The sequence below is a fragment of the Rana temporaria genome, chromosome 1 (genome assembly GCF_905171775.1).
Source record: "Rana temporaria chromosome 1, aRanTem1.1, whole genome shotgun sequence".
Lineage (NCBI taxonomy): Eukaryota > Metazoa > Chordata > Amphibia > Anura > Ranidae > Rana > Rana temporaria.
Genome location: NC_053489.1, coordinates 48,808,705 through 48,831,202, shown reverse-complemented (window position 1 = coordinate 48,831,202; position 22,498 = coordinate 48,808,705). Strand labels below are relative to the sequence as shown.

The 22,498-nt window shown below is 45.2% G+C and overlaps 1 protein-coding gene across 1 annotated transcript in view; it reads left to right on the top strand.

The window, feature by feature from the left end:
* LOC120927100 (phospholipid-transporting ATPase IC-like) overlaps positions 1–22,498 on the top strand; it is a 184,639-nt gene that overhangs the window by 115,898 nt on the left and 46,243 nt on the right. Inside the window, exons 9-11 of the mRNA XM_040337538.1 lie at positions 3,185–3,267; positions 17,768–17,926; positions 19,918–20,006. Of these exons, the coding sequence (XP_040193472.1) occupies positions 3,185–3,267; positions 17,768–17,926; positions 19,918–20,006 (331 nt within the window). The remainder of the gene's footprint in view (positions 1–3,184; positions 3,268–17,767; positions 17,927–19,917; positions 20,007–22,498) is intronic.

Below are 22,498 nucleotides of genomic sequence, written 5' to 3'. Positions count from 1 at the left end.
CACCCCTTCCTGGCAAGGTCACGCCCCTTGACCCTAGGCCAGGATACAGCGCTGCCTGTGCGCCCCCCACCTACTCTGTCGGGTGTCATTCTTATAATATCTCAGCAATAAAAGAAACCTTAAGATAAAAATATGAAAGCCACCGCTGCTGAATTGTTTTTTTTTAAGGTGCAAGTGCCAATGTATGGTTATGCACATGCTTCTTCCAAGTCAGCGGCTTACCAAGTGGCGGAGAAAGGATCTGGATGATCGTTCCGGAGATTTCATCTTCAATAGGTTGTCAACATTGGCAGCTATCATATTTCCAGATTCTATGAAAGTCAAAATTTCTAATTAAAGGGGTTGTACAGGTACAATTTTATTATTTTTTCCCCCTAAATAGCTTCCTTTACCTTAGTGCAGTCCTCCTTCACTTACCTCATCCTTCCATTTCGCTTTTAAATGTCCTTATTTCTTCTGAGAAATCCTCACTTCCTGTTCTTCTGTCTGTAACTACACACCGTAATGTAAGGCTTTCTCCCTGGTGTGGAGTGTCGTGCTCGCCCCCTCCCTTGGACTACAGGAGAGTCAGGACGCCCACTAACACACGGCTCCTTTCTCTATCTGCAACGTAGAGAGCGTCCTGACTCTCCTGTAGTCCAAGGGCAGGGGCGAGCAGGACACTCCACACCAGCGCGAACTACTGCGTGTAGTTACAGACAGAACAGGAAGTGAGGATTTCTCAGAAGAAATAAGGACATTTAAAAGCAAAATGGAAGGATGAGGTAAGTGGAGGAGGACTGCACTAAGGTAAAGGCAGCTATTTTGGAAAAAAAAATTGCACCTTTACAACCCCTTTAACCTCATTAGAAAGAGGAAATAACCGCTCAGCAGTCTTCAGAGAACCTCCTCGCTGGAACCAAACCATGGGTCCCGGCAATGCAATAGTGATGCAAAGATACGAAGGAAACTTGGACAGCCGCACTCCAAAAATGTTCTTTTAATTAAAGTCGATCACAAAATGAACATGCCACAGCAAAAAAGATTGGAACAAAAGCTAACGTTTCGCACTGTAGCTTAGTCATAGCTAGTACTTGGGTACATAGGTACTAGCTATGACTAAGCACTGAAGCTACAGTGCGAAACGTTCGCTTTTGTTCCAATCTTTTTTGCTGTGGCATGTTCATTTTGTAATCGACTTTAATTAAAAGAACATTTTTGGAGTGCGGCTTTTAACCTCCTTAGCCATATTCCCGAGTCAGGGTCGGGGTGAATTTTTCATACCGAAAGCGGTATCCCCGAGCCAGACTCTGGATCGCATTGCAGGATACAGGGGAAGTTACTTACCTTGTCCCTGGATCCTACAATGTGTCTCCGCTGTATGTGTGAGCTCCTCCGCTGTGTCTCCTCACTCAATTCGCAGTGCCGAGGTCCATTCCCTGCGACGTTGCGACGCACGGGGACAGAGTTCGGCGCCAAATTCGAAAATTGAAACGCACAATACAAATAATGACACACCCCCTTTGTCCCTAGTGGTCTGCCCAGTGTCCTGCATGCAGTTTTATATTCTAAAAACTGTTCTTTCTGCCTGGAAACTGGAGATTGTCCATAGCAACCAAAAAGTGTCCCTTTTACATCAAAAGTGCTCTTAGATCAGCTAGAAAACGGAGATAATAAAGTAGAATCGCTTGCAGAATTGAGCGATGGTGATTTGTGGGGAAATTCGTCATCAAATTTCTGTGTTTTTGATTTGAATACATTATTGAATAATTTTTATTATAATTACATTATTATTTGTTATTATAGTTATTTATTATATTATAATTTATGATTTTGTGTTTCAAACTTTATCATACTCGGGATGTCTACTAGACTCTTGTTTGGACAGATTTAAGTGAGTTATTCCTAAGAATTACAGGCCTGCAATATAAAACTCCAAATTTCCATGCAAAATAATTGTACCGCTTTCAGCACCTAAAACCAGAAGGCATCATACCGCCAGGGAGGTCAACGAAGTATAGTCAGCAGCATATCCTAGCACACTTTGCAGAGAACCCTAGGTGACATCTAAGCCAAGGTGGCCCACTATGGAAATACCTACCAGTTTAAGGAACTGATTTTTTTTTTCATTGGTCTGTTAGTCTGTCGGTTCTAGTAATGGACCAATAAGGAGACAGAGGGGGTGGGCCTGAAGTCCGATTCAGTTCCTGAGATAGTTTTTTTATTCTAGTGCAACCTCAAGTGTGGAAGCCATTTTAGCACTTTGGAAGCAATGTGTCGGAAGTTTTTGTTATAGATTGGCAGTGGTCTGCTACAGATTGATGGGTGATGAGCCATCTGCTCATTCCCAAATCCACCAGGACCCAGCACTTTGTAGCTTGTTACTTGGTCAAAGTAGCCTACACATGTAGTTAAAGGGGGTCACTAAAGGAATTTTTTTTTTTAGCTAAATAGCTTCCTTTACCTTATTGCAGTACTGGTTTCATGTCCTCATTGTTCGTTTTTGCTTTGAAGTAGCTGTAATTCTGCTGTGATCTCCACACTTCCTGGTTGCCTGTTTCCTTATAACCATCATACTGGGAGATTTTCACGGTGGTCTAAGCTGTCATTACTGTGTGTCTAAAACTCCTCAGAACCAATCAGATTCATTTTAAAAACAAAACACTGCCCTGGATTTGTTGTTTTTGTTCTGTGAGTCTTCCCGACTCACCTCTCACCCGGAACTTCATGTATGTACCTTTAAAACTGAACGTGAAACTAGAGGCACATTATATGATAGATTGAATTCAATTTGTAATCCATTTTTAAAAGGAATCAGTTAACTTTTATGTCTCTATACCCTGTAAACAATCATTTCAGCAAAAAAAAAAATTTCCTTTAGTGACCCTTTAAAGGTTCCCTTCTTTTCTCAATGAAATAAGAGATGTTCCTGTTGTCTGTAGGCCTTCAGACTGGTCTCAGTATGTGGAGATGAATGCCTCTGACTGGACAGTTAAATACCCTTCTTAGTGACCAATACGGAGCCCTCTTTGGCATGATCCTCACCCAGTCTTCTCTTCAGACCAACCAGTTGACCATCTTTATTGCCCATGTGCATCAGCCTTAGACTGTGTCTTCAAAAACCTGTTTGCACTTACACTTTTTATGATTGTAAATAAATTTATCACAATGTAATATAAGGCAACTCTCATTTAATGTGTTTTAGAGAAACAAATCTGAAGTTCAGAATGTCTATTGAAGCGACTGACAAGCTGCTGCAGGATGAGAAGTCGCTGGCGGATTTTGATGGTAAGTCTTCTGAGCTTAGACAAGGCAATGATGACCTGCATGATTCCGTAACTTCCTGCAGCCAATACAATAGAAATGCTTTCTGAGAGACCTTTTTACTATGTGCCTCCGTTTTCATAGTTTTACCACCACTTCCCTGTTACAGCAGTTGTGCTTGGAGTCTAAATATGACTGTGCAATAGATTGCAGACCTTGACCCAGTGCTTATGGTAATCTGCTCTCAGTAATGGACCTGGTCAGACACACCATTTCTCTGCAAACCGCATTTTATTATTTTATTTTTAGCAATTTATTCAGCAGATGTTAAGACTTGCACTAGTTCTTTTATTAAGTTTCATTTTGCACCAGTTTATACAGGTTTTTCCTGAATGGTAGTTTGGAAATGTGGTCACCCTGAGCTCAGTTTTTTTTTTTTTGCCTAGTCTAGGAGAAGGACCTGGCTCCCTACTGGGATCTGTAGTTCCTTTTTGTTTTTTTACGATCTGCAATCAACTGCTGGGCTGGGTGACAGGCTGGGTACTATAGATCCAGGTAGTCTCCCCAGCCTGGCCACCGAGCATGTGCAGACCTGAGCTCCGCGCTGAGTCGGCTGCAAAAAGCCCAATGCTGGACCGGGGCGGCCTGCAGGCTTATACGCCTTGCAGGGGCACATGTGACCAGGCTACTGCCATCTGAGTCTGTGTCACCCTGGCCTACAGCCACGCCGCTTCGGTGGGAGATGGTTCTGTCTTGGGAGTTTGACCCGTGGGCCCTGCTGAACGGGTAAGTACTGACTCCACTGGTCCAGTCCGGACACTGTTTCGGAGCAGCTGGGTACTCCCTGGGGTGGGCGGTTCTGGGGTATTCCCCCTCCCCTGCCCCCCCCCATTGTGCAGCCTGGCGTCGCTGCATGGGGTTCCTACCTGTCCTTTGTGGGGTAACATCAGGGTGGTCTATGGGCTGTTCCGGCGTGGGGTGTGTGGCTGGCGTCCTCCACCATGTGCATTGTAGCTGGGCGCCGCAGCCATTGTCTCGTGGTCTGGGGTCTTTTCCTGGCTTTTGGCTCTATCTGCGGCCGACGGCTATTTTCTTGTAGCTGCGGCGGCTATTTTGCCTTGGGGTCTTTTTTTTTTTTCTGGATATGGTGTCTCGTCACATGCTCCACATCACATCACAGAATGCTCTGGAAGTGATGTTGCGGCGAGAAATTTCACACTGCGCATGCGCGATGCGTTCCAAACGATTTGCGACAATACAGACCAGTGAAACTGGATTTTTTTTTTTTTTATTAATAAAGGACTTTTTTCTACTGTGTGTGTGTGTGTGTGTGTGTGTGTGTGTGTGTGTTTTCCAACCATTTACACTTCCTTCGTGAAATGGTAGGGGTACAATGTACCTAATTACCAATTCACATAGGGGGGGGGGGCAGGATCTGGGGGTCCCCTTTGTTAAAGGGGTCTTCCAGATTCTGATAAGCCCCCCGCCCGCAGACCCCCACAACCACCGGGCAAGGGTTGTGGGGATGAGGCCCCTGTCCCCATCAACATGGGGACATCCTCCCCATGTTGAGGGCATGTGACCTGGTACGGTTCAGGAGAGGGGGGGGCGCACTCTGTCCCCCCGTCTTTTCTGCGGCCGGCCAGGTTAATGTGCTCGGAATAAGGGGTCTGGTGTGAATTTTTGGGGGAACTCCACGCCATTTTTTTTTTAAATTGGGGTGGAGTTCCCCTTAAAATCCACACCAGACCTGAAGGGCCTGGTAATGGAATTTGGGGGGACCCCACGCTATTTTTTTTTTTTTTAATGAATTCTCTCTCTACTTTTTTTCCTTTTAGAAATGACACTTTGTGCAGGGACAATTCTATGTACTGGAAACGAGCGCTATTTCACATGCTAACTTTACACCCCCCCCCCCCAGGTACGAAATTTAAAGTAATATTTCACTTTTAGCATTATTAAATTCACTGCTCCCGAAAAAACGGTCGTTTTTAAAACTTGTTTTTGCATTGATACATGTCCCCTGGGACAGGACCCAGGTCCCCAAACACTTTTTAGGACAATAAATTGCATTTTAGCCTTAAAAATTAGCACTTTAGATTTCTCCCATAGACTTTAACAGGGTGTTCCGCGGCTTTTCGAATTTGCCGCGAACACCCCTAATTGTTCGTTGTTCGCCGAACAGGCAATGTTCGAGTCGAACATGAGTTCGACTCGAACTCGAAGCTCATCCCTACTTCAGACCCTTCACTCCGCAGTGCGGTTGCTGCTGTCCCGGAAGTGGTCGTGCCTATGTAAACCACCAGGAGGGGGGGGCAAGGAGCTCCGCAGCGGCACTGTAGGTCTCTCAGTACTTCAGAAGCCGCCGTTCGAGAACATTGGGGAGATCCCTTTGCTCACTCATTGTCAGAAGGTTGTCTTTCTCGTAGCTATTACTTCCGCTTGTCGATTTTCTGAGCTGGCGGCCTTGTCGTGCAAGTCCCGTTATTTTGATCTCCACAGGGATAAGGTGGTGCTGCAGACGCAGGCCACGCTTCTACCCAAGATGGTATCTGACTTTCATCTAAACAAGGACATTGTCCTTACCTCCTTGTGTCCTCCACCGTCTCATCCCAAGGAGGTCACCTTGCATTCTTTGGATGTGGTTCGTGCTCTCCATGTGTAAATGTCGGTTACGACTTCCTTTTGGAAGGCGGATTCCTTGTTTGTGAATGAGGAAGGGCCTGGCGGCCTCTTTCGCCACCATTTCTCATTGGATCAGACAGACTATTGTTCAGGCCTACGCCATAAGGGGGCAGGTGCCCCCATTTCCCGTCACGGCGCATTCTACCAGGGCGGTTAGTGCTTCCTGGGCTTTCCGACATCAAGCATCTGTTTCTCAGGTGTGTAGGGCGGCTACCTGGTCGTCCATACACACTTTTACCAAGTTTTACAAGGTGGGTGTTTTGGTATCTTTCAGCTGCAAAGTTTTTTGCAGGCGGCCGTCTGAGGTTTTGGGTCCCTGTACGGGGGGTTTTTATCATGGGTGGAGGTTATTTTGTTTTTTCTGTGTTCCACCCCCGTTCTGGCACTGCTGTGGGACGTCTCTAAGGTCAAGAATGAGGGCTGTGCCCGTCAATGAACTCGGAGAAAAAGATTTTGCGGCGAGTAAAAAGAAAAATCCTTTTTCTCTGAGTTCATTGACAGACACAGCACCCACCCCTCCTGTTTTTGTACGGCTTTATAACGATCTGAGCTGCCTGGAGCAGAGTGGAGGGTTGCTGGCAGTAAGGACCGCCCCTGGGCGTTGCTGTGCTGTGTTTTTTCTGCCTAGTCCTACTCCTAAAGGTGGCCATATAACCTAAGGTCAATAATGAGGGCTGTGTCCGTCAATGAACTCAGAGAAAATAATTTTACGGTGAGTAGAAAAAATATCCTTTTTTTTTTTTTTTTTATAAAGAAATTGATTGCTGCACTGTGCAAGGAAAAAAAATCAGGCTTTCGCATGACTTTAAGACCTTTTTTTACATGTGCAAATCTGTCCCAAACTACAATATGGGGTTACTGGGATAAGACGAAAGAGGGTGTAAGACGTCAATTGGGCTTTACTGCAGACACTTATGTAACTTACGAGTTAAAAAATCCTAAATGGGTGTATAAAATATACTGTAAAAAAAAAATATATATATATTTTTTGTTTTGTTTTTTTGCCTGCGTTCCCTTTAAAAATGAAATAAGTATTCATGGAAACAATGTGTTAATCCGTTGAGTGTGAAGGAATGCAGAGGTATGAACAGTGTGACTGCTGACCAGGTCATAACGTGTAGGAATACTGAGCGCTGAGCCACAGCCAAATGTAGTCTGAGTCAGGGAGGAAAGTCACCCCAGAAAGAGAGCAGAATGACAGCAGAGATCTGTCACTGCCTCTTGTCCTAGATGAGAGTTCAGCTGTCTATGAACAGCTAAAACATGACCTTTCTCTTATGAAATGCCTTGTTTTAATCAGTCTAAGCACATTGCCACAACGTGTTATACCATTTGAAACAGATAAAGCTGATATCTGGACACAAAAAACAACTGGCCCAGATTCAGGTACATTTGCGATTTATTTGCGGAGGCACAGGGCAACGATTTTGCCCTGCGCCCCCGCAAATATTTTGCGCTGCCCTCGATTCACGGAGCAGTAGCTCCGTAAATTGCGAGGGCGCGCCGGCAAAATTGCCCGGCGTAAGCGCGCGCAATGTAAATGATCCCGCCCGGGGGGGAATCATTTAAATTAGGCGCGCTCCCGCGCCGAGCCTAGAGCGCATGCTCCGTCGGGAAACTTTCCGACGTGCATTGCGGCAAATGACGTCGCAAGGACGTCATTTGCTTCAAAGTGAACGTGAATGGCGTCCAGCGTCATTCACGATTCACTTACGCAAACGACGTAGATTTTAAATATCGCGACGCTGGAACGTGGGTATCCTATAGCATTGGCTGCGCCTGCTATTAGGATGTGTAACCTTACGCGAAACCCGACGTACGCAAACTACGTAATTTGCGTACGTAGGGCTCGCGCAACGTTGTGAATCGGTGTTAGTATGCAATTTGCATACTATACACAGATCACAATGGGAGCGCCCCCTAGCGGCCAACGCAAGAATGCAGCCTAAAATCTGCAGATTTTAGGCTGCAGTCGGCGTATCGATGTTCCTGAATCAGGAGCATTCGCTACGCCGGAGCAAGTAAGCAATTGCGCTGTGTAACCTATGGTTACACAGGCGCAATTGCTTCTTGAATCTGGCCCAATATATTTCTACTGTGTGTGTGTGTGTGTGTGTGTGTGTGTGTGTGTGTGTGTGTGTGTGTGTGTGTGTAATAATTTTATATATATATAATCGCTCTTACAATACATTTTTGTAACTATTTTATTATTTTTTCATGTGACAACTCTAAAGAAATGACACTTTGCTACAATGTAAAGTAGTGAGTGTACAGCTTGTATAACAGTGTAAATTTGCTGTCCTCTCAAAATAACTCAACACACAGCCATTAATGTCTAAACCGCTGGCAACAAAAGTGAGTACACCCCTAAGTGAAAATGTCCAAATTGGGCCCAACGTTTCAATATTTTGTGTGGCCACCATTATTTTCCAGCACTGCCCTAACCCTCTTGGGCATAGAGTTCAACAGAGCTTCACAGGTTGTCACTGGAGTCCTCTTCCACTCCTCCATGATGACATCACAGAGCTGGTGGATGTTGGAGACCTTGCACTCCTCCACCTTCTGTTTGAGGATGTCCCACAGATGCTCAATAGGGTTTAGGTCTAAAGACATGCTTGGCCAGTCCATCACCTTTACCCTCAGCTTCTTCATCAAGGCAGTGGTCGTATTGGAGGTGTGTTTGGGATCGTTATCATGTTGAAATATTACCCTGCGGCCCAGTCTCCGAAGGGAGGGGATCATGCTCCTGCTTCAGTATGTCACAGTACATGTTGGTATTCATGGTTCCCGCAATGAACTGTAGTTCCCCAGTGCCGACAGCACTCGTGCAGCCCCAGACCATGACACTCCCACCACCATGCTTGACTGTAGGCAAGACACACTTGTCTTTGTACTCCTCACCTGGTTGCCCCCACACACGCTTGACACCATCTGAACCAAATAAGTTTCTTGGTCTCATCAGACCACAGGACATGGTTCCAGTAATCCATGTCCTTAGTCTGCTTGTCTTCAGCAAACTGTTTGTGGGCTTTTTTGTGCTTCATCTCTAGAAAAGGCTTCCTTCTGGGATGACAGCCATGCAGACCAATTTGATGCAGTGTGCGGTGTATGGTCTGAGCACTGACAGGCTGACCCCCCCCCCCCACCCCTTCAACCTCTTCAGCAATGCTGGCAGCACTGATAGGGCTATTTCCCAAAGACAACCTCTGGATATGATGCTGAGCATGTGCACTTCTTTGGTCGACCATGGCAAGATCTGTTCTGAGTGGAACCTGTCCTGTTAAACCGCTGTATGGTCTTGGCCACCGTGCTGCAGCTCAGTTTCAGGGTCTTGGCAATCTTCTTATAGCTTATACCTTTTTTATGTAGAGCAACAATTCTTTTTTTTGTTCAGATCCTCAGAGTTCTTTGCCATGAGGTGCCATGTTGAACTTCCACTGACCAGTATGAGAGAGTGAGAGCGAAATTTAACACACCTGCTCCCCATTCACACCTGAGACCTTGTAACACTAACTAATCACATGACTCCGGGGAGGGAAAATGGCTAGTTGGGCTTAATTAGAAAATTTTCACTTAGGGGTGTACTTGCTCTTGTTGCCATCGGTTTAGACATTAATGGCTGTGTGTTGAGTTATTTTGAGGGGCAGCAACATTTACAAACTTACAAGCTGTACACTCACTACTTTACATTGTAGCAAACTGTAATTTCTTCAGTGTGGTCGCAAGATATGATAAAAAAATGTGAGGGGTGTACTCGTGAGATTTTGCGTGTGTGTATATCTATAGATATATTATATTTTTTTCTATAACATTACGCACTATGTTCTCAAAGTATTGAACTTTAATCACATCCCAGACTTGGAGCTAGATTCATAAAGATTTAGGCCGGCGTATCAGTAGATACGCCGACCTAACTCGGAATCTGCGCCGACCTAAGTTTAAGTGTATTCTCAAACTGAGATACACTTAAACCTATCTAAGATACGACAGCTTGCGCCGTCCTATCTTAGGGTGCAATATTTAGGCTGGCCGCTAGGTGGCGCTTCCATTCCGTTCGGCGTAGAATATGTAAATCGCTAGATACGCCTATTCATGAACGTAGTAAAGCTACGCCGTTTCCGTAAAAGATACGCCGCCTAAAGATAAAGATGCCCCCTAGGAGGCGTAGTCAATGTTAAGTATGGCCGTCGTTCCCGCGTCGAAATTTCAAAATTTTACATTGTTTGCATAAGTCGTCCGTGAATAGGGCTGGACGTAATTTACGTCCACGTCGAAACCAATACGTCCTTGCGGCGTACTTTGCCGCAATGCACACTGGGATATGTACATGGACGGCGCATGCGCCGTTCGTAAAAAACGTCAATCATGTTGGGTCACAGTTAATCTACATAAAACGCGCCCCCCACATCCTCATTTGAATTTGGCGCGCTTACGCCGACCTATTCACGCTACGCCGCCGTAACTTAGCAGGCAAGTACTTTGTGAATACAATACTTGCCTAGCTAACTTACGGCGGGCGTAGTGTAAATACGATGCGCTATGCCGCCGCAAAGATGCGGCGGTCTATTTGAATCCAGCTACTGTATTAGTCCGTAGGCTTCAATATTGAGTTGGCCCACCCTTTGCAGCTATAACGGCTTCAACTCTTCTGGGAAGGCCGTCAGTTGTTAATAGGAGAGCAGAGGGACTGGCAGGATCACCAGGGATTTCACATAAAGGAAGTAATACAAAGAGAACAGGAGACTCTCATGCAAGTACATTGTGCAGCAGGCACATACAAGGAGTATCAAATGTTGAGTTTACATATCTTGACGCACTCAAAAAATTAGAACTTCCTTGTATAAAAACAGAACCAGTGTTTTAAGAACACAATAGCAAATGATTACAAACAATATAATACAAAGGGGGAAAGTCATTCGTGTTCCACCCTTCTACAGTGAAACTATAAGCTTGATACACTCTCTAGTATCATTTGACTAAACTAATATTTCATATGCTAATATAGTTATGAATGATGTAATGGTCTTTCTTCTATTCATGTATTAGGAAATATTAATATTGTAAAGCGCTGGTGTTATATAAATCCTGTATAACATACAGTAAAAAAAAGGATCTACTCTTTTTATCTTAAATTGCCTCTGCATTCAATTATTATTGGCTTTAGTAATAACTTTAGACTAAGGGCCGGTTCGCACTGCTGCGTGGTGCGAGATTGCATGTGATTCGCACAGCACACTGCAGTGCAAATCGCATGTGATTGCAGAAGATTCTATGGCTGAATTTGCTTTGCATCGCATTCGGACCAAACACGCGCAGGACCTCCTTCTTTTTTTATTTTTTTTAATTCTACAGCAGAATCGGATCGCATGCCACTCCCATCAGATCGCATAGAGCAGAGCAGTGTGAACTGCCGCCGGGAGACATGCGATGCGGGAACCCGCAGTGGACTTGCATGGTTCTCGCATCGCTGCAGTGTGAACCGTCCCTTAGCCCTGGTTTACATTGACACGATTTGAGATGTGCAATCTGCGACATTTGCAAGCAAAGGCACCGTCCTAATCAGATGCAGCGTCGCACCGATTTCAAAAAGTAGTTTCTGTACTACTTTTTTGCAATTTTTGGCCCGTGATTTACATTGACATCTGTGCAGAAACCCGTCTCTGTAATCGCGGCCGAAATCGGGACTGACAAGCGGGAACGAAATTGTGCGAGTTCAGCTGAACTCGCTCGCTTCATTCCCGCAGCCCAGTCTGAACCTGGGCTTAAAGCGGGGGGTTCACCCTAAAAAAAATTCTAAACATTACATTGAGCTGACTTCTGACACTGACAGTATGCTTATCATTTTTTTTTTTTCGTACATACCGTTTTACCGATATTTTTCACCCCTGCTTCCGGGTAGTTAATCCCGCGGGAGTGGGCGTTCCTATTCACAGGCTAAGTGATTGACGTGATGAGAAAAGCTTCCCACCGCCGCATTCAGCCGCGTCACAAGTTGCCGAAAGAAGCCGAACGTCGGTGTGCAGGCGCCGTATAGCGCCGACTGGCAGTCCGGCTTCTTTCGGCAACTCGTGACGCAGCCGCATGCGCCGGTGGGAAGCTTTTCTCATCAAATGAGCTAAAATGAGAATTGCGATTTTTATTTTTTTATGCTTGGAAGATGGATCACGATTCTCGCGGCGTAACATCTTTCACATTAAAACCAAAAAAAAAAAAAAATGGGCAAACTTTACGGTTTCTTTTTTTTTTTTCTTTTGAAGTGCATCTTTCCCCCCGAATCCGGCCCTTCAGGCCATTTCATGTGGCCCTTGCACCTCTCCTGCAGCTGCAGGAGAGCTCCAGCCCTCCTCTAGTCCTCCAGACCCTTACTTTCTGCTTTCAAGCAATGCATCCAGCTTCTTCCCAGCAGCAACATAATGAAAGGGGGGTGCACTGATGTAAGGGAGAGTGGGGGACTCAACCTCTGATGGTGGGGTGGCTCTTGACATCTAATGTAAGGGGAGGGGGATGCGCTGGACATCTAATCTTACAAATACAACTGGTCATAATGCTGTTGCGGCCCATGATGAAATTGAGTTTGACGCCCCTGCTTTAGCGGCTCTGCCCCCCCGAATTTGGCATGCCCTGCCTCCTGACTTCGGCATGCCCTGCCTCCTGACATCCACAATATATTTTTTTTTTTTTACCTGTCTTCATATCGCATGTCAAAACATATATCTTTTTAAAACAAGCATATTCGGTCTGACTTGTTTTTATCATTTAATGTTTATGTAATGTATATTTATAATGTTTATTTTTTTTTGTTGCTACACTTGTAAGGTGACCTTGGTGTTCTAAAAGGCGCCTATAAATAAAATGTATCATTATTATGTTTCTTCTGGATAATTCCAGCTGTGTGCCCCTTTTTTTTTCAATAGGCATAGAATGGTATTATTACTAATAATTATAAGCTTATAAGCAGATGTGCAGAGCACTCCACCCCCCCCCCCCCCCGCTCCTTACATCAGATGTCAAAATACGCCCACCATCAGAAGGCAAGAGTCCCTCACCCTCCCTTACATCACAGTGCATGGGGCCCTTACCCTGTGCTGCAGGGTAAGAAGCTGGGAACGGAGGTGGGAAGCAACAAGTGCAGGTTCTGGAGGAGGACCAGAGGAGGGCTGAAGTCGGCTTCCGCAGTCTGCTGAATACTGAGACCAGGGGAGGCGGAGACAATGGGATGCTGCATCTGCACAGGATCTGTAGGAGGAGTTCCGCCTCTCTGCTGCCTACTGTTGAGGCAGGAGGAAGGGTTGCAGAGACGAGCATTTCCACGCCTGCACGGAGAAGCACAAGATCTGGTGGAGGAGTTGTCATCTTCTCTGATGCTGACTGGGCGGAGGGGTGCAGAGACGAGCCTCTTCTTCAGAGGAGCGCAGGATCCGACTAAGGAGTTGTGTCGTCCTTTCTGCACCTGGCTGCTGAGACAAGGGGGGTGTGGAGACGAGAGGGGCGCCGCAGCTGCGGATGAAGTGCAAGGGCCACATGAAATGGCCTAGCTGGCCGGATTCAACCTAGTGTTTGACACGTGTTCTAGACTAATTCAATATAGAGTAATAGCCAGATTCAGGTAGGACGCCGCATCTTTAAGGCGGCGTTGCGTATCGTATTTACGCTATGCCGCCTTAAGTCAGAGAGGCAAGTACTGTATTCACAAAGCACTTGCCTCCTAACTTAAGGCGGCGTAGCCTCGCCTAATTCAAATGAGGATGGGGGGGGCGTGTTTTATGTAAATGATTGACCCAACGTGATTGACGTTTTTTTACGAAGGGCGCATGCGCCGTCCGTGTACATATCCCAGTGTGCATTGCTCCAAAGTACGCTGCAAGGACGTATTGGTTTCGACGTGAACGTAAATGACGTCCAGCCCCATTCACGGACGACTTGCGCAAACAACGTACATTTTTCAAATTTCGACACGGGAACGACGGCCATACTTAACATTGACTAGGCCAGCTAGGGGGAAGCTTTATCTTTACGCGGCGTAACTCTTAGGGAAATGGCGTATCTTTACTGCGCCGGGCGCACGTACGTTCGTGAATCGGCGTATCTAGTCCTTTATATATTCTACGCCAAACTCAACAGAAGCGCCACCTAGCGGCCAGTGTAAAAATTGCACCCTAAGATACGACGGCGCAGGCTGTTTTTCAAATTTCGACACGGGAACGACGGCCATACTTAACATTGACTAGGCCAGCTAGGGGGCAGCTTTATCTTTACGCGGCGTAACTCTTAGGGAAATGGCGTATCTTTACTGCGCCGGGCGCACGTACGTTCGTGAATCGGCGTATCTAGTCATTTATATATTCTACGCCAAACTCAACAGAAGCACCACCTAGCGGCCAGTGTAAATATTGCACCCTAAGATACGACGGCGCAGGCTGTCGTATCTTAGATAGGTTTAAGTGTATCTCAGTTTGAGCATACACTTAAACTTACGACGGCGCAGATTCCGAGTTACGTCGGCGTATCTACTGATACGCCGGCGTAATTCTCTATTAATCTGGCTATATATTTTCATGTAGGCTCTATAAAGCTTGCTTGTGATATTTTCCCAACCTGGACAAATAAAACGATAGAAATGAATAATTTAGGGTCCTTGTGTCTGGAAATAATGCTCACGTTCTAGTTTGGCGAGTTGAACCTTTTAGCTCGGTGTATAGGTGAAAGGAATCTAGTTGTTTTTTCCCCTTCATTAGGAAAGCTTGGAAGGTAACCTGTAAATCATCCAGTCCCGGTCATTTACCTTTGTGCTGCTGGATAAGCATTGAGGCGAGACAAATGTTCCTGAAACACTTAGAAGGAGGAATTCAAATAAAGACTTAAATACAGTGTGACTGTGTGGGGTTGTTTTTCAAGCCTTGTAGGCAGAGATTCTATTATAGTTGGCTGAAAAGTAAAAGGTACCCCATCCTGCCTGGATGATTTTTACCCCTTAATATAGCATCTCTGAGGGCCCCCAATTTTAATCCCCTCGTACAGCTTGAACACGTCAGCAGGACACGACTTCATATTTAAAAAATTTTAATAGAAAAATTGTACTATAATCAACCTTACCCGTAGGCTCCAGTCACACTTGTGTAATTTGTCATGTGACTTTGGACGTCAAAGTCACATGACAAAATGCACCCCTTTTTTTTAGATTTCAGTGCAACCTAAAGTTGCAACGACTTCAAAATGGTGCCTGCGCTACTTTTGGTGCTACTTTTTATGATGCAAATTTGGTCCATAGAATGCGATTTTTGATCTGAATTTACATCGGTCATGCTCCGAAGTGGCACTGGAAATGGAGCCTAAACTTTCGATAATCTCCTTATATTTTAATTAATGTAAAATAATTATTTGACATTCATTTTATACAGAATGCACCTGTGACCTATGCTTTGTTTCTATAGTTGGAACACACGGGCGGACTGACAACTCATGGGGCCCCCGGGCAATAGAAGATTATGGGGCCCCTGGGCTCACAGATGGCCACCAAGCCAGGAGGCAGTACAGAGGCGGGGCAGCTAAAATCTTGTGATTTTCACATCAAAAGCATGTCTGTTTTGGACATATCAGGGACAGATGTAAAAAAAACACAGATTTTTACATACTGTCTCTGGTTTTACTGAGCCTGGCAACCCTGATGGGGCCCCCTAGGGGCATGGGGCCCTTGGCAATGGTCTCTCTCCAACTGGAAGTCTCTATACAGAGGGCAATAATGGGGATTGGGGCAGCAAATCCTTTCACCCATTTAGCTTCAGCTATTCAGCTCTGTAACCAGGCTTCTTCAGCAATGCAATTCAAGTTAGCCTGGTAAACGTGTGGATGTGAAAAGTTGTGACTATATGGAATAGTCATATACAATATATTATAGTTATATGAAAAATGCCATGAGCATAATGAATACTGTATGTAAGTGTGTGTGTGTGTGTGTGTGTGTGTGTGTATATACCGTGTTTCCCCGAAAATAAGACCGGGTCTTATATATATTTTAGTCACAAAAAACACACTAGGGCTTATTTTCAGGGTAGGGCTTATTTATTTACGGTATAAACAACAAAACAAGTTTGGCGCCAAAGACTGGAAAAGTAATTATACAATAAAAAATCGAGAAAATAAATCGATGGTTGACTGCAATAATTAGAAGATTCTGCCAGGCATTGATCAGCAGCTAAATGGTGTGGCACATCAGGAGTGATGTGAAAATGGTGAGCAGAACAAAAAAACATGTATCAAGCGCTAAATCAATATACCATTTTTGTCCATGCAATAGTGAAAACAAAGTAATATTTATTGCCATGAACACTTAAAAATTCCAGCAATCCTCCGTGTTGTAAATAATGTAACGGACAAGCAGGATCAGTGTAGTGATGGAATTTACACAGTCAATCAGTCAGTCTACCTTGCAGTGTACAGCACCTCTCACTCACAGGCACGGTTCCACTGGCAGAGGGAGGGGGCGTATGGAGCCCAGAGGCAGCACGTCTCTGCTATGACCGTCTTACCCGGTCCACGGGAGACGGATGGCCAAGCAGTAACGGTGGGAAGGGGGAACCGAAGCTGTGGAGGGCTCGGCGGTGTGACTGTGGTATCTCCGCTGTGTAGTTTAACTCCACTCACGTGTGCGCCGGCAACTTCCTGGTCGGGACGTCTCGTCGAATCAGGAAAGCAGAGCAGGAACGAGGCTTATATATAAAAAAGTAAAGAACAGAAGAGAAATCCAAATCAATGTTTTGTGTGACTACCGTATGTCTTAAACTGTAGCAGGAGGCAGTTTGTTTGGTGATGGGCTGGAGAGCGGTACAATGAGTGTCTGCAGGCAACTGTGAAGCATGGTGGAGGTTATTTGTAAGCTTGTGGCTTAATTTCCGCAAATGGAGTTGGAGATTTGGTCAGGATCAATGGTGTCCTCAATTCTGAGAAATACAGGCAGATAGTTATGCCTCCTATAATACCATCAGGGAGCAGTGTGATTGACCTCAAATTTATTCTGCAGCAGGACATGTACCCCAACCATACAGCCAATGTCATTAAGAACTATCTTCGGTACTCTTACTATGAAGAACAAGGAGTCCTGGAGGTGATCGTTTGGCCCCCGCAGAGCCCTGATCTCAACATCATGGAGTCTGGGATTACATGAAGGATTTAGGGCAGCTGATATCCACAGAAGTTCTGTGCTTGGCTCTCCAAGATGTTTGGAACAACCTACCTGCTAGGTTCCTTCAAAAACTGTACCTAGAAGAATTGATGCTGGTTTGAGGGCAAAGGGTGGTCACACCAAATATTGATTTGAATTTTCTTCCTCCTCCTCCCTCTGTACACCATTGTGTAAAATTGTCAGCGCTATGAATGGCCACCAATAAAATACATTTATAGTCTCCTATAGTTCCTACTGGCAAATTTCCTCTACCCGTCCCTTTTTTATGGCCAGTAATAGAACTTGTGCTGTCCTATGCAAACCTTCTTTTGTCCCCATACATATCCCATAATTATTGAGGCAAACCCGAAAACAAGAACCGAGAGCCTGCCAAAAAGTCAATGGTTCCTCTTGCCTTTAAAAATAGTAGGAACCTGAGCTGGGTACTGATGGCATGGCACAGTGGTGACAATTGATGGCACAGTGGCTGCGTTTGATGGGCACAGTGAGGCTGCAATTTTTTTTTCTTTTGCGCCCCCCCAAAAATTTTGAGCACCAGCCGCCACTGGTAATGGGCCAGTGGGGATTTGGTTTTATTTTTCCAGTATTGTGAAAATTGTGATGAAGTGTTTGTATTTAACAAGCTAGGAACAAAGTGAAATGATGCTTTTCTCTTTCCAGGAATGGTAATATGTGAAGAGCCCAACAATCGCTTGGATAAGTTTGTTGGGACGCTGCATTGGAGAGGGATGAGCTACGCGCTGGATGCCGATAAAATCTTACTACGCGGCTGTACCATCCGCAATACGTCCTACTGCCATGGGCTGGTCCTTTTTGCAGGTAGGATGCGTCGTCTGCCCTTGGAAGATCTTGTATCTGGTCCATGGTGGAACTTTGAGGTTTGACTTGGCTCTTCTGGGCCCTATAGCAAAATCCTGACTGTTTTTACAGTCTCGGAATCCTGGGGAAGGTGGGGGCCCATTCCTCATTCATTTAGATAGAGATGACATTTTGGGGTTCATTTAACCGCTTCAGCCCCGGACCAACTGGCTGCCCAAAGACCAGAGCACTTTTTGCGATTTGGCACTGCGTCGCTTTAACTGACAATTGCGCGGTCGTGCGACGTGACTCCCAAATAAAATTTACGTCCTTTTTTTCCCCACAAATAGAGCTTTCTTTTTGTGGTATTTGATGACCTCTGCGTCTTTTTTAGTTTTTGCGCTATAAACAAAAATAAATCGACAATTTTGAAAAAAAGCTTTTTTATTTTTTGCTATAATAGATATTCCCCAAAAATATATAAAAAAAATGATTTTTTTTTCCCTTGGTTTAGACCGAAACGTATTCTTCTTCTACATATTTTTGGTTAAAAAAATCGCAATAATCGTTTATCAATTGGTTTGCGCAAACGTTATAGCGTCTACAAAATAGGGGAGATTTTTATTCATTTTTTTTTTACTAGTAATGGCGACTATCAGTGATATTTATTGTGACTGCGACATTATGGCTGACATATCAGACACTTCTGGCGTTATTTTGGGACCATTCGCATTTATACAGCGATCAGTGCTATAAAAATGCACTGATTACTGTGCAAGTGTGACTGGCAGTAAAGGGGTTAACCAGTAGGGGGCGAGGAATGGGTTAAGTATTTCCAAGGGATGTTTTCTAACTGTAGAGGGGATGGCTACGTGTGACATGACACTGATCACAGCTCCCAAGCTGTGATCAGTGTCCTGTCACTAGGCAGAACGGGGAAATGCTTGTTTATATTGGCATTTCATTGTTCTTCCTCTCCGTGAGACGATCGCGGGACTCCCGGCGGACATCGGGACCGCGATCAGACTCGCGCGCCCGCAAACCCGGGCCTTAACCACTTCAATACCGGGCTTTTATACACACCTCAATACCGGGCCTATTCTGGCATTTCTCTCCTACATGTACAAATCATCATTCTTTTGCTAGAAAATTACGCAGAACTCCCAAACATTATATATTTTTTTTTTAGCAGACACCCTAGGGAATAAAACGACGGTCATTGCAACGTTTTATCTTGCACGGTATTTGCGCAATAATTTTTCAAACGCCTTTTTTTGGGGAAAAAAATAGTTTCATGAATTAAAAAAATAACAAAACAGTAAAGTTAACCCAATTTTTTTGTAAAATATGAAATATTATGTTACACCGAGTAAATGGATACCTAACATGTCACGCTTTAAAATTGCGCACACTCATGGAATGGCGCCAAACTTCGGTACTTAAAAATTTCCATAGGCAACGCTTTGAAATTTTTTACAGGTTACCAGTTTAGATTTACAGAGGAGATCTAGTGCTAGAATTGTTGCTGGCACTCTAACGCACGCGGCGATACCTCACATATGTGGTTTAAACGGCGTTTACATATGTCGGCGGGACTTGTGTGTGCGTTCGCTTCTGCGCGCGAGCTACTGGGGACAGGGGCGTTTTAATTTTTTTTTTTTTTTTTACTTATTTATTTATGTTTTAACACTTTATTTTTTTTTTTTTTATCACTTTTATTCCTATTACAAGAAATGTAAACATCCCTTGTAATAGGAAATGTGACTGACAGGTCCTCTTTATGGAGACGATTCCTTCTCCGGGCTCCCGATGGCACGGGAGAGCCCGGAGAAGCACCGGATGGCAGCGGGAGGGGGGGTGTCCCCTCCCGCCCCCTATAAGAACGATCAAGCGGCGCAAATATTGGACTAAGTTCATACAAACATAGGGAGGATACACAAACCCCAATGCAGATAATAGTTCTGTGTACTAAAATTTACTTCCTTTATTTTTTTTTTTTTTATATATTTCAGGTGCTGACACTAAAATTATGAGGAACAGTGGGAAAACCAGATTAAAAAGAACCAAAATAGATTACTTGATGAACTACATGGTGTACACGGTAAAATAATTTCTTCTAGTAATAAAGAATACACTTAAAAATGCTTTTCATTACTGCTTTTTATCATCTGCTGTCATCTTTTCTAAGGCCTCATGCACACTGGACGTTATATTAACATTATAAAAAGCCATTATTGAGCTCCGCGGTTTCGCCCATAGGAAAGGCCGCGGCTTTGGCCTAGCTCCGGAGCCGTGGCCATCTTGGTACACCCGGCGGTGGCCTAGTAGCGGCGCATGCAGGGAGATGTGGACATTACAGTATGGGGGGGAGAGTTTAATAATACAATTTTTTAAAAACTGTGCATTATAATTAATCGAAATTAGTCGATTAAAAAAAAAATCGATTAATCGAACACGAAAATTGTAATCAGTAACAGCCTTAATTTTTTTCTAACACCCTAGAGCATAAAATAACGGTCATTGCAGTACTTTGTCACACTGTATTTGCACAGCGGTCCTACAAGCGCACTTTTTTGGGAACAAAATATACAATTTTGAGTTAATTTTTTTAGAAAACCTTAAAGTTGGCCCAATTTTTTTATATTGTGAAAGATAATGTTACACCGAGTAAATTGATACCCAACATGTCACGCTTATATTTATTTTACCTTTTTATTTTTTACACTGTTCTTTCAATAAAAAAAAAAATTCTGTCACTTTTATTCCTATTACAAGGAATGTAAACATCCCTTGTGATAGAAAAAAAGCATGACAGGGCCTCTTAAAGCGGTTGTCCACCCTAAAGTGAAGTCGCGCTGATCGGAACCCTCCCCCCCTCCGGTGTCACATTTGACACCTTTCAGGGGGAGGGGGGTGCAGATGCCTGTCTAAAGACAGGTATTTGCACCCACTTCCGGCCCGGCATTCACGGGCAAAAGACGGGCATTCCGTCACATCCCGTCGCCCCCCCCTCCCCCCCGTTGTGTGCTGGGAACACTCGGCTCCCAGCACACAGCGGGAGCCAATCGGCGGGCACAGCGCGACTCGCGCATGCGCCGTAGGGAACCGGGCAGTGAAGCCGGAGCGCTTCACTTCCTGGTTCCCTCAGTGTGGATGGAGGGGGGAGCAGCAGGGTGACGAGCGATCGCTCGTCCTCTGCTGCGGACGCCGCTGGACTCCAGGACAGGTTAGTGTATTTGTAGCTGCTGGCTTTTAATATTTTTTTTGGGCGGAACATCCGCTTTAAATATGAGATGTGGGGGTCAAAAAAAACTCAGATCTCATATTTACACTAAAATGCAATAGGAAAAAAAATTGTAATTTAAACAAAAAAAAAAAATAGCCCTTTAAGAGCTATGAGCTATGCCCTGCCCTCGTCACCATACCCAGCCTGCAAGAGGATCTGATCGCCTCCGCCGCGGCGGAGGGCACGGAAGAGCAGAGGGAGGGGGGGGCCTCTCCTTCCGCCGTTAAAAGTGATCTTGTGGTGAATCCGCCACAGAGACCACTATTATTGGAAACCGTACCGCTGGCTGAAGAGGAGCATACCAGGGTTATGGTAGCTAGCTGCTGCCATGACAAAGATATCCCTCTTCAAACAGCCAACGTATATCGACGTGCGGCGGTCTGGAAGTGGTTAAAAATCATACTTGGCTACGTGGTACCAGGGGCGGATGCAGAGTCTAGTCTTGGGAGGGGCACTGCCAAAAAAATGCGCAGATCGCATGCGATGCGAATTAAGCCATACATACGAGGGGCTCCTATCTGGAGGAGCAATAGGGATGAGCAGGATTGCAGCATCACACCAGCCAGAAGCTTCATTCTGTCTTCACGCTGGAGCCTGGAGAAGATGGAGGGAGGAGGTGGGTGTAGCCAACATTCACACTAGGCCAGGAGGAGGAAGAAGGCTCAATTTTGAATGCCGGGGCCTCGCTAGGGTGACCACGTGTCCTGGATTCCCTGGGACAGTCCCGCATTTTGCAGGTCTGTCCCGGGCACATTCATTCCAGGACAATACAGTGTCCTGGAATGAAACTGGCACAGCCACCCCCCAAGCCAAACTAATGCCCCCAAAAAAGGCCGCCACATCACCGCTTTACTCACTGACAGTACTTGTCCAGGCCGGGAATGCCTGAAGGAGCACAATCCCCGCCCCTTGCTTGTGATTGGAGAAATCATAAATCCCGCCTCTTGCGTCCAATCACTGTGCTGTGATTCGTTACAGCACAAGCTGATTTTTGGGAAGAAAGGGTTTCCCTGAATGGTAGTTTGGAAATGTGGTCACCCTAGGCCTCGCTCTCCTCCTCCCCAGCTCGGACATGATGCCACTAGGTTGCTAGATGCCAGGGGGCAGGCGATGGCAACTAATGCAGCAGGCAGTAGAGGGTGGCGCTGCAACAACAAGAGGGTACCTCTCGGTAGTGCCGCTGCTGGCCTGCTGCTGATTCTAAATGTGAGAGGAAGGGGGAAGGGGGGAAATTGCCCTGTTGCCCCACGCCTGGAAAACAAATCAAATGTATGAGCCCCTATGCATTCTCTGGAAACAATGGTTTA